The sequence below is a fragment of the Natrix helvetica genome, assembly GCF_964273705.1.
Source record: "Natrix helvetica genome assembly, chromosome: 6".
NCBI lineage: Eukaryota > Metazoa > Chordata > Lepidosauria > Squamata > Natricidae > Natrix > Natrix helvetica.
Genome location: NC_138553.1, coordinates 24940206 through 24953467, shown reverse-complemented (window position 1 = coordinate 24953467; position 13262 = coordinate 24940206). Strand labels below are relative to the sequence as shown.

Sequence of the window (13262 nt, the reverse complement as noted above, 5' to 3'; positions counted from 1 at the left end):
TCAGGGACGTGCGGTCAGGGGAGGCAGGGGAGGCAGAGCCTCACCTCTCATCATGAAATAATAATATATAATAATAATATATATTTCCTCCCATCCCTTTTACACGGCTCCCGCTAAGCTCCAGTAAGGAGAAGAGCCTTTGGGGAGTGAAGAGGAAGAGGAGGGAGGAGAAGGTGGGTGCGCGGGGCGGTGCCAGCTGGGCAACCGGCGAAGGCAGGAGGGTTCTCGGAAGCGCCAATAACCTTCCTGCCCCCGCTGTACTTTGCGCGCTCCTCGCGACTGCAATAGACGTCCAGAAGTGGCAGGGGCTGTTGGGCTCGAAGCCGAAACCCCGTTAGCCACAAAAGCCGCTTCTGGACATATATTGCAGTTGGGAGGAGCGCGCAAAGTCCAGCAGAGGCAGGAAGGTTCTCGTCGTTCCCCAGTTGCTTTCGTGGCTTCGTCATCAAGACAAAGTCCGGGAGCACCAACAACATTTCTTCCTCCGCTGGACTTCGTCTTGATGATGTCGCTGCAGCTGCCGGGTGCAGACGGACGGAGGTAGCCAGAGTGGCGCTGAGGCAGTGCGGCAGACGAGCGACCGAGGATCAGGCTGCCTGATCCTCCATCGCTCGCTCGCTCTTTTGTCCGGCTGGACCCCACGGCGCTGCTCTGGCTACCTCTGTCTGGCCACGCCCAGCAGCTGCGGCGACATCATCAAGACGAAGTGGCTTGGAGGCGAAGTGCTTTTCAGTGCTTTTCTGTGCGTCTGGCGTTTAGGTAGATAGCCGGATGTCCTAAACTCCAGACGCACAGAAAAGCACTGAAAAGCAGCTGCTGTTGGGGACCGCGGAGCGCGAGCCGGTGGAGCACGCTCAGGAAGGCAGGAATGGGATCACGTGTGCTGGAGGCTGAGGCAGCCTCAGCCTCCAGCACACGTGGTCCCATTCCCCGCCTTCCTGATGACGTCACCAACCTCACCAGCCATATACCTCACCGCACGTCACTGATAAACCTGATGTAAATATTTTACATAAATTACACAAATTATAGATAAAAAGTATTTTACAAAAATATTTTTCATTTGTATGTATCAATCATACAGTTATGTATGGTCCAATGCACACCATTGCAAAAGCAGGTAGTCCACAACTTGCAGTTCATTAAGTGATCATTCAAAGTTACAATGGCATTGAAAAAAGTGACTTGTGACCATTTTCCAGAGTTTTGACCTTTGCAGCATCTCCATGATCATGGGATCAAAATTCAGATCCTTGGCAACTGGTTCATATTTATGACGATTGCAGTGTCTCAGGGACATGTGATCATCTTTTGTGACCCGACAAGAAAAGTCAATGGGGTAGCCAGATTCACTGAACAATTGTGTTAATAACTTCTCAACTACAAGGATTATTTAACTGTGGCAAGAAAGGTCGTAAAATGAGGCAAAACTCACTTTACAAATGTCTCATTTAAAAACAGAAATGTTGGGCTCAATTGTGTTCGTAAGTCAAGAGCTACCTGTACTGTAGAATGCTTCTAAAATCCATTTTATTTATGTATTCTAAACAACTAAATCATTCTGAGAAAAAAACCTTCTAGGTTGGTTCAAAATAAATATTTGCAACACGAATAATTATAATCAAATAAAATTTGTTGCATACATATCTTTTTTGATTTGCAAGACTGATCCCATACAACTCATAAGAAGAACAAAATCATAGAGTTAAAAAGAGTTACATATTCTCACTAAAGTTTAAATCATTAAACTATATATTTGCTGGATGGAATAAGTGATGGCCTTGATCCTGCTCTTAAGTAAAGGTAGACAATAACAGGAAGTACCTGATGTGGCAAACATCATTAGATTAGGCAAGGCCAGTCTGCCTTCATTTATTTTCCATGAAAATAAGCCTACACCCAATAATTCCTGACTACTGCAATCAATTTGTAATGGTTTCTTTAAAAAAAATTCTGTGTCGTGCTTGGGAAAAGAAATGAAAACAAATATTTCAACACGTCATTTTAGCATATATTTACATATCACCTTTGTAACAGATGATTTAATGACTAAATCTATTGATTTTACGACAATTGTGAAGACTAGAGATCATTCAGGTGTAACAGACTTCTTATATGAAGCCAGCTCTTCATGGATTTGTATGATGATGATATTATCCATTAAGTCATGTCCAACTCTTGGTAATTCTATGGGCCATGTCTCTCCACATCTTCTGATCTTGCACAGTTTCTTCGGATTTTTCTGGCTGGTGTCAGCTTTGATGGTGTCCAGGCATTATGTTCTTTGGTGGCCTGCTTTCCTTTTACCCCAACTCTTCCCAATATTGTTCACTGAATTCCCCCGCATGACGTAGCCAAAATAATTGGACACAGTTTCGTGATTTTTCCTTCTAGTGACATGTCTGGTGTTATGCACTCTAGTACTTCTTGTTGGTCACCTTTGCTGAATGGATTTGTATATTATGACAATATATTTTAGATATGCATATATGAGATCGTTTTCCTACTTTTTGGAAATCAGCCCCATTTGAGGCCGTCGAAATGATGTCCCGGTGTTTGGAGGCCGTACGGGTCTGGATGGATGGCAACCGACTAAAACTCAACCCTTCCAGGACGGAGTGGCTGTGGCTTCCGGCCTCCCGGTTCAACCAGTTGCTTCCATCTCTGGCCATCGGGGGCGTGCAACTAGCCCCCATGGAACAGGTGCGCAATTTGGGTGTCCTCCTAGATGCCCGGCTGTCCATGGATGACCATGTAACAGCCGTGGCAAGGGGGGCGTTCCATCAGGTTCGCCTGATGCGCCAATTGCGCCCCTTATTGGACCGGGATGCCCTACGCACAGTCACCCATGCACTAGTGACGTCTCGCCTGGACTACTGCAATGCTCTCTACATGGGGCTTCCCTTGAGATGCACTCAGAGACTACAGTTGGTCCAGAACGCGGCCGCGCGGGTGATTATGGGGAGGACTAGATACTCCCCTGTAACACCTCTCCTGCGCGAGCTGCACTGGCTTCCTGTGGTCTACCGAGTGCGTTTCAAGGTTTTGATTATGATCTTTAAAGCGCTTCATGGCACAGGACCTAGTTACATGCAGGATCGCATCCTGCCCCACACATCCCTACGACCAATTCGCTCACACAGAGAGGGACTTCTCCGGGTGCCATCCGCCAAACAGTGTCGGGGGGGCGACACCCAGGAGCAGAGCCTTCTCTGTGATGGGCCCAGCCCTGTGGAATGACCTCCCCCGTGACATCAGGATTACTTCCGATCTCCGCTCCTTCCGTGTACAGCTGAAGACCCACCTCTTTCAATTATCTGGCCTGGCTCAACCGTAATTTTTCTTACTCCTCCTGACTGTCTTTTTAAATTTTAAATTTTAATTGTACATTGGGTTTCTTACAATTGGGGTATTTTAATGGTGATTTTTAACTGTCTAAATGTTGTAATTTGTTACCTCCTCCGTGCATGTGTGTCTTTGTATATATGTATGTTTATGTGTTTGTACACATGTTTTATGTTCTATATGCTCCATTGTACGCCGCCCCGAGTCCTGTCTGGAAAGGGAGCGGCTAATAAATTCAAATTATTATTATTATTATTTGGAAAACTGTCCCAATAGCACTGAAAAAAACAGTGCTAAGAGTTGTGTTATGCAAAAGAATATGACAGCAAATCTGATATTACTCCAATACATTACTTTGCACTTTGTGGAATTCTGCTTAGCCACTTCATTTGAAATATAATTAATAATTATAAAGCCACCATAAAACCCTAGTACTTTCCACTTTCAAAGGGAAATAGATCCAAGATTAATTTAAGGAAGGGAGACTATGAAATAGCTTCCCATATTTTCCACTGAATGCTTTCAACTGAGTAGTTTCAATTATACATTCAACCTGCAGAATCATGAGGGGCAAGATAGATACATAGGAATGCACAGCCAGAAAACCATATTGTATGTCTACTTGTACATAGCTTACATATGTGGGTTGGTTCCATTTTTATTATTTCCAATTTAATAGAACATATATATATTATCCCATCCCACTCCCAAATCAGATCAACAATCTCAAACTTTTCTGGGCAGCCATCAGACATGAGCATTCAACGTTTCCATTTTTTGTGGAATTATTTATTTGAAGACATACAACATCCAATTTTCAGGAAGTCTTCCCTTCTTGAAATAAAATGAGATAACACTATGGTCTCTTTTTGCACTGCATTTACGGAAAAAAGACTTGGAAAAAGAACAATATGGTAAAAATAGTTTTTAAACTATTTATTTAAAATCTCCCAATTTCATTCGGTAGCTTTTAAGTTGTAATTTTAATGGTAGGGTCTTCACTCCCAGCTCAGAGAAGTGGATTTTGTAGAATTAAATTCAGATACTTCTGTGCAAACTGCATGAAGTAGACAAAGATTGAACTACTAGTCCTGTTGTCTTTAGTACATGAAAAAGGTGGACCCTATTGTGCTCTATAACTAAGCAAGCAAAATGTCTTAGATGACTCTGCTCAAGATATAGTAATAATTTCCAATTTTACATAGGATAGATAAAATATTAATAAGAATATGCTCCGTCCCATAATTGTGTAGACTAGGTTGCCCTGGTAGACCAGTCCCACTGGAGAAAAACCACTTAATCTTTCCCCTGGTATAGCCAACAAAGCAAGGAGAACTTGTGGCTCAGAGGTTAATACATCTACCTAATATGCAAGTAGCCTGGGTTTGAATCTCAGAAGGGTATGACTAGCTGATGAGAGCTAAATAGCTTGAAATAGATCTATACTAGTCTCCCTTTATTTCTTTGTCGAGTGACTGCCTGTGAAGGCCCCTGGATTGGGGCTGAAAAGCAAAAACGGAAGCAGTGTGTTCTGTTCCATAATTAGGTAGACCAAGTTGCCCTGGTAGACTGATCCCACGGGTGAAAAAAATAATTCTGAAGCTTCTTTCTACTTATGGATTTCCAGTCAAGTTCTAGGAATAAGAGATCTCAATATTTGGCTGTGCAAGTAACAAATAGCAAGAATGTTAATTAAAATCTACATCTATTGGCCAGTGACAGAAATCAAGAACTCACTAAGTATAATGATACCAAACATCTAACATTATTTAAGGAACATGAAGGGAGAAATATGTAAACATGAAATTATCTTAAAGTTGGAAGTATAATAAAACCTATAATTTTCTTATCTTACAGTTGTGTTATGACGTTAGTGCAAGGTGGTGCTAGCATTCTGTGGGTTTTTTAATTATGTGTTTTATACCTTTATACGTGTGCTTTTAAAGTTTCTCAATAGTCTTAATACTTTTTGCATCTCCTATACAATTAAGTTTTATGATAATTAGAATCTCTACATCTAGTATTGGGACTATTACATTGGCTTAAAATTATATTAGTTACTTTTAAATTGGGAATCTATATACAAAGCTGTATGTTTGATGGATTCAGAATGGAAACTTTCATTTTGTTTTAATGCAAAATAAAAATGAGGCTCCAATGAATGTTTTTACAGTATCAATGAAATGAGCCAACTGAAGCCAGTTTTAAGTTGCTATCTACAGAGCAACTATTGATTGCCGTGAGATGGAGGATATTGTGGAAACCTTGCACCAACTTCTTATGATCCATCTATCCCACCAGTGATGTTTCATTGGTGTCAGGGCCAAAATTGGGCATTTTTGATGTGTTTGCAATGGAATATTGGTGGCTCCATTGGATCATTATGATACAAACATTTCTTATTTCCTTTGCCAGACAATGCCTTATGCTACTTTCAGGCCAGTTCCCCAAAGATTCAAATAAAGTTTAGCACATTCGGAAAGCTATGGAGCTGAGTAAAACTTCCAGCCATGTGTAAAAAAACATCTGTATACTCCTATAGTAAATTTATTTGAAATTAAAATGTATGTGTGCAAATACACTAGATCAGTGATGGTGAACCTTTTCCGCCTGGGGTGCCAAAAGCACATGCATGCACACTATCGTGTGTGTGTGTGCCCACCCCCATAATTTAGTCCCCCGCACCGTGCCCCCTGCGCATGCATGCCTCTTCCACGCTGCCCCACGCATGCGCACACGGCTTTCTTTTTTTTTAATTAAATTTTTTAAATAAGTTTTACAATTATTACCCCCCTTCCCTCTTCCCCCATCCCTACCCCTCTTCCCTCCCCCCTCCCCCCGACCTCCCAGAGCAAAATAAAGGGTATAAACATTTAATAACCATACGCTAACATAAGCTAACTAATTTTAACATGTTATTATTCTTGTGCTTTAACTCCCCCTTTATTAAACTAGCTTTAAATAAATTGTAGCATTCATTATGCCTTCATTCATAAGCTAACTGAAATTTTTTAGTCCGGTATTTGTTTTGAATATAGTCAATCCATCTTCTCCAGTCCAGCTTGTACTTCTCATCTGAATGGTCCTTCAGATACGCTGAGATTTTGGCCATCTCTGCTAAGTTTACTACTTTTAACATCCATTCTTGGATAGTGGGCAACTCTTCCTTCTTCCAATACTGCGCCACCAACAATCTTGCTGCCGTCATTAGGTACAAAATCAAATTAGTCTCTATAACAGTACAATCTGAAACTATACCTAACAGGAACAACTGGGGTGTGAACTTTATCCTCTTTTTCAAAAACCCACCATATTTTTATCCAAAATGCTTTAACTTTTTTACAAGTCCACCAAATATGGTAATAGGTGGCACCAACACAGTCACATCGGCTTTCTTGAAGCTTGGGAAGGGCGAAAATGGCCTCCCCTCCTGGAGGCCAGAAACGGCCCTTTTTCTGACTTCCGGGAGGCCTGGTAGGTCCTTTCCCCCCCCCCCCCAGCTCCAGAGGCTTTCTAAGAGCTTGGGGAGGGCGAAAAACAGGTCAACATGCAAATTGGAAGCTTGGGAATGGACTTGTACGTGTATGTATGTGTGTTGTGTATATATGTACGTTTGGTGGTGTTATATATTTTTTATGTTTTATGCTCCATTGTACGCCGCCCCGAGTCCTACTTGGAAAGGGAGCGGCTAATAAATCCAAATTTATTATTATTATTATTACTTCCGGCTTGCCCGTTGGGCTGTTTTTCTCCCTCCAGAGGCTTCAGGAGGCTTACCTGAAGCCACCGGAGGGCGAAAAACAGCTGAAAATCAAGGCTGAAAATCAGCTGGCCAGCGTGCTGGAGCTGACAGGGCAATGCCTCGCGTGCCCTCAGAAATTGCTCCGCGTGCCACAGGTTCGCCATCACGGCACTAGATGAAAATAAATGAGTAAATGAAACTTTAAAGTTGAAGCGCTTCTGAGGTGGACAGGTTCATTATGGATATTGCCTTAGTGAATCCCATTCTATTTTTCTGTCTGTTATGACCAAAACATTAAAATCTGCATTCCTAAATTATAATAAATTGCAGCATTGGCTTATGAAAATTTCCCAAGTTCCAAACTGTATCAAATAAACCAGCATGGAATATTCCTGTATAGAAATTCTAATTAGAACTGATTCTTATTGTGAAATCCTGGCATGCTGCTATTTCTTCAGCCATGGAAAGCCATTCTCGATTTCAAATGGGATCCTCACTACAAAAAAAAAAACAAAAAAAACCCAAAGCAAAATAACTTATAATAACCTCATGCTCCTTTTCTATATTATTTTTCTAATTATATACATTTTGGTAGCAAAGTTCTCTTCACTTTTGCTCCTCAGATATTCCATACATTACTGTGTAGATAGATATCGCAACTTAAACAGTAAGTAACTAACAATAGGAAATGAATCTGGTTAAATTATTAGCAAAATTTATGTTGCAATCCGAATGTACGCCTGTGAAGTTATTCTTCAGCATAAACAAAGTAACCCACAGTACAGTCCAGCTGCTTTACAAACATCCTAAGGCTTGTTGAGATCATTTTTGTATAGACAAGCCTTTGTGGGAGTGACACCACTTTGCTAGTTCCGTTTCAACAACAACAATACAGAATGAATGAGGTAAAAACTTGTATTGGGAGCAAGGAATTTTGCTAATGAGAAAGTCCTGATTCCTTCCTTCCTGGGAGGAGGAGGACAAGGAGAGCTGGGTGGAGACAATGCACATTCATACAACACAGAATAAAAGTTTTTTTTTAAAGTCTTATTTGGTCTGCGGCTCTGCTGTAGAAGCGGGGAAAGATTTCAATGCACCTATTCATTTCTGTAATAAAAAAAAACTCTACTTTTTTAGATACAAAAACTAGTATTTTTATAAAACTAGCATTAGAATAAATCGTTTAAAAAGTTCAAAAAAAAATTAGTCCGACTAGGTTTCGTAGAATATACGATTTAAAAGACACTCGAAGACAGCCACTAAGCTGAATCGGAGATGGTTTGTTCCACCATCATAACTCCCCCACCTCGGCCATTGGTATGGCTCAGGAGCACGGCCTGTGATGCCAGCAGCCTAGTTTCTGCAGCTGGCACCCCGGGTAAGGCGTAATGGTGGCTGGGGAGCGTCTGGGGTTGTCCAGGGGAGGACGACGGCGCTGGGTCAAAAGAGCAAGCGGGACAAGGCGTGCTAGTTTGCCTGGGGAGGGATCAGGGCCGGCTGCTCCTAGGCAGCGGGAGGCGATCCTATTGCATTTTCATCAAGGGTAGATGCGCTCTATTGCGTGGATTTCGTTTCCCCGGAATGTTTGTGCGCGCTTGCCCCAAAAGCTCGCGCAGACTTTGCCAAGGAAGGCATGACTCGGTCCCGCTGTCGTCGAGCTCCTGCTGGGACTTTTGACGCATTGCAACCACAAACAGTCCTGCCTCCCTTCAAGCCCCATTTCGAGATCCCTGGCTGTGTGATTTAAACACTTCGGGTCGCTAGTCAGGTTGAATTAACGCAGGGTTGAGTTAAACGTGCTCAGGGTTGCGATGCACACGTAGTCGTTGCAATTTGTTTATTATCTGCGGCTGCCGTTTTAAACTGAAATCTAATGTTTTTTGACGGGCAAAATCGAAATGCTTTAAATGAATAAAAACGGGAAGGAGGAAATCCCAGCCCTGTTGATATATTTTGTTAGCGATTGCTATTAAATGCTCCCAATGACAGTGGAATGGGTGGGTTCGTTAGTTGGTATCTGAACAGGAAATCCCCAGGAACCTCCAGAAATGTAGATATTAAAAATATGTTTTTTTTTAAATCTACTTTTATTATTACAGCGTTAACAAATTCATATTAGCCTGCGCACATAGGCACCAGTAACTGACTCTGATTTGAGGAAAGTTTTACTTCTTAAAAATGTAAGTCTTCCCACTTAAAGATTGCATAATGCCACTGTGTGAAATAAAGGTTTAAAAAGTCTGAAAATGCCTTTGAAAATTGCCAAAAAGAAGAAACCTGCTTTACATATAATCAGAAAAGATATATTTTCTGTTATTCCTATGGTAATGGCTGCTTCTACTCTTTTATTTGTTTTCATATTCTTTTCTCAGTTTCCCTGGCATGCAGGAGCCAGAAGAGCTGTGTGATCAAAGAGGAAATAAGGCAGGAAATAAAAGTACAGGGGTGTTATTTTGTTTAAATCTGTTTAATGCCCACAGCAGAGGTGGTATTCAGCAGGTTCTGACCAGTTCTGGAGAACCGCTAGCGAACTTTTTGAGTAGTTTGGAGAACCACTAAATACCTCTGACTGGCCCCGCCCTCATCTATTCTCTGCTTCCCGAGTCCCAGTTGATCAGGAGGAAATGGGGATTTTGCAGTAACCTTCCCCTGGAGTGGGGAGGAAATGGGGATTTTGCAGTAACCTTCCCCTGGAGTGGGGAGGAAATGGGGATTTTGTAATAACCTTCCCCTGGAGTGGGGTGGGGATGGAGATTTTATAGTATCCTTCCCCTGCCACGCCCACGAAGCCATGCTACGCCCACAGAACTGGTAGTAAAATTTTTGGAATTCTACCACAGACCCAGATGTATTACAACGAAAGAAATATGTCTATTTCAACCTTTGCTCTATTTAACATTTACGGTAGTTACCATCTGTATATCTTGGCAATCCAAAGCAAGTTTTCACACAATTTAATTTGAATGGAATGGGGAGTTCAGGATTTTTATTAAATAGGCAAAAATATTTTAAGAGACAATGAGGGAGGAATCCATCAATCAACTGTGTCACAATCACAAAATTTTATTTGAAGAAAAGGGATTTAGACAACACTAGATGACCCATGCCTCATTGTGTCATCATTTTAGAGATATTGTCTTAAGCAGAGAAACAAAATGACCAAGGATGGGCAAAAAAACAGTTGTAGCAGAAGTTACTTCTGACTTCCTGCCAGCTTCCCCATTGAGTTTCCTTGTGGGGATTTGATAGGGAACATTGGAAATCTCCCCAGCAGGCAGTTAAATGGCTGCTGCAGAGGAGAGGACTGAGTGAGGGTGTTCTGTAGGGAGAACGAGGCAGCCAGGAACTGAGGCAAGCAGATTGTAAGGCAAACCTCGAACCGGCAAACAGCAACATTTGACAGCTGACAACCCTATTATACTATAGCTGTCAGATGCTGAATCAATAGAATGGCTGCATTCTCCCGCCAGCTGGCTGCTCGCGTCTCAACCAATCAGGAGCCGGCAATGATAGTCAATGGCGTCATAGCCTCAAGGACTTAACACAGGGATTGCCAGACTGGCTGGGAAACTGTCATGGGATGTTCTAAATCTAACCATATTAGTAGTAGTGCAGCAGCAGTCAGTAGCAATGAAGCAGCCATACCTTACACAAATTTTATTTCCTTAGGAATAATTGATCCTGAATTTTGGACACATTCTGTAAATTAGCCCATTTGAGGTGTCTTGGTTCAAAAATTGTTGCTCTATGATGCACCCTTTCACCCAATTAAAGGTCATGATGAGATTTAATAGTATATATAGTTTTCCAGTTAAGTTCTGCCTGCTACATTATTATATTACCATTTTTGCTTCCATAAAGATAAATTGAGAAAAAAATAATAGTTGCCTAATGTTGCATACTAGTCATGTATCTGGGATTATTAAGATTACTGAGAACTGTTTTTCTTGCTTCCCCCCCCCCCCCAATTTGAATTTAACATGGCATTAATAGCTTATGCTCTGGTTCTTACAGGCCTTTCCTGATGTGGTGTTTGTCCATAGAATGAAATGGCTTATATTGTCCCAAATTTCTATATGCATTTTTTGGCTAGATCTCAGCCCTGCCTAATATTGGCAGCTCCATCAGTCTTCTGGTATCAAAGAAAGAATGGACACCGTTTACAGCATTTGAGATATGCCACTGATACTTCTTTAGGAGAGGAGAATAAAGCCACCGTGGAAAATCTGTCCGAATTATCAGTGGATATAAAGAAAATCCGTAGGCTGAAGCCAAGGGTTCTATCAAAAGAGGTGTCATATGTCAAGGAAATAGCTAATATTTTGCAAACAATTGGCGCTGATGGACCTTCGGTAGCACATATGTTTGAATGCTGTCCTGAAGCCATTCTCTGTAGTCCTACCAATATCACTTGCCAAAGAGATCTGTGGTTATCTGTCTGTCAAAATGAAAAGCAGTTAGTGGAGTTAATAAAACGATTTCCAGATGCTTTTTTTAATGTTGAACATTATGAAAATCAGAAGGCCAACATTAGTTTCTTCAAAGCACTGGGGCTGAAGAATGCTATCATCCGTCGGTTTTTAACAACTGCATCAAATATTTTTTACAACCCTGTTGAAAAGAATAAGCATATGATAGAAACTCTGCAAAGAAACTATTTAAGGCTAGGTGGTTCACAGGAGAATTGGAAAAACTGGCTATTGAAATTATTGAGTCAAAATCCATTTGTTTTATTAAATACTTCTACTACTGTCCAAGAAAACCTGGAGTTTCTTCAGAACAATCAATTCACCGATTCCGAAGTTTTAAACCTGTTGTCCAAGCTCAAAGGATTTATTTTTCAACTTAATCCTAGCAATATGCAGAGTAGCCTTTTGTTTTCAAAGTCCATCTTCAATTGCAGTGATCAAGAATTAAAAGAGCTAATATTACAGTGTCCTGCCCTTCTCTATTATTCAGCTCCAGTTTTGAAGGAAAGACTAGATGAACTATTGAAGGAGGGAATTTCTATAGAACAAATTAAAGAGTCACCCACAGTGTTAGAATTATCAACAGAGATAATTCAGTATCGGATTAAAAAATTAGATGCCCTCGGATACAGTCTGAAGAATGGGACTATAAAATATCTCAATGGAACGAAAAAAGATTTTGAAACTACCTATGGAAAGATACAAGCAAAAAGTGAGAGACCCATATATAATCCAGTGGCTCCTTTGAATATTGAAGATTAGTTTCCAGAACCTGCTTAATAAAAAGACAGGACCGATTTGTCTTTCATAATTCAAATAAATTGCACGTAACTGTACTTAGAAATTGAATTTTTACACAGGCCTTTTTTTTCCTGAATCACTGTTTTTAAACATGCAATTCTCATGGAATTCGTAGGATCAGACTGAAAGGCTGTTTGATCCAATATATTGTTCCTACAGTAGCCAACCACATTTGTATGTGAAAGCTACAGCTAGACACTAGTCCAATAAGCACTGCTCATGTCCTCTAGGAATTAATATTAAAAGGCATTTTTCTGATATGGAAGTAATGCGTAGCAATTATGCCTAGAAACTACTGATAGTCCTATATTCCATGGATTCAATTTCCCTTCAAAACAAATTTAAGACATGTGGGAGAGGATTCTGGAGTTCCATGTTGTATGAAATACATTTACCGGGTATTTGCATCTAAACGTCTTTCACTTAAGAGTTAGGAAAGAAATATTTTCTTTATTTTCTGCATATCTTGTGTATATGTAGGCTTTTTTTAATCATATGGAGGTGATTTTGTAAATCTCAACATTTCAACTTTTCATAAAACATATTATTTATTAAATTTCTATGCCATTCATTTCCCTTACAAGGTGGCTCTGGGTGGCTCCAGTCCTTCAATAATTACAATTGTCCTCTCCCCCCCATTTAAGAGGTAAGCACCAGAATAGGAAATAGTACTCTAATATGGTTTGTGTAAGAGTATTATAGGATTGTCAGCAGAATATATACATTATTTAGGAAAGGGAATGAAGTTTTAAACTTATGTCCTGACAGACAAAATGCACCCACCATTGGTTTAAGTTATAATATCCATGCTTTGTGCAATATTTAAAATAAAATTTAAATGTATTGAGAATATATTTAATATATTTAGTTTAATAAATTAGGTTAATCATGCATAATTGAGTGAT

General features: G+C 40.5%; 2 protein-coding genes across 2 annotated transcripts in view; one reads left to right on the top strand and one right to left on the bottom strand.

Annotated features, from left to right (window-relative positions):
* Positions 1-13262, bottom strand: part of CRY1 (cryptochrome circadian regulator 1) — a 301323-nt gene that overhangs the window by 36247 nt on the left and 251814 nt on the right. The gene's annotated exons all lie outside the window — the stretch shown is intronic.
* Positions 8385-13105, top strand: MTERF2 (mitochondrial transcription termination factor 2). The gene is made up of 2 exons (XM_081957284.1): positions 8385-8465; positions 11102-13105. The coding sequence occupies exon 2, from the start codon at positions 11137-11139 to the stop codon at positions 12316-12318; it is 1182 nt and encodes a 393-aa protein (XP_081813410.1). The 5' UTR covers positions 8385-8465; positions 11102-11136; the 3' UTR covers positions 12319-13105.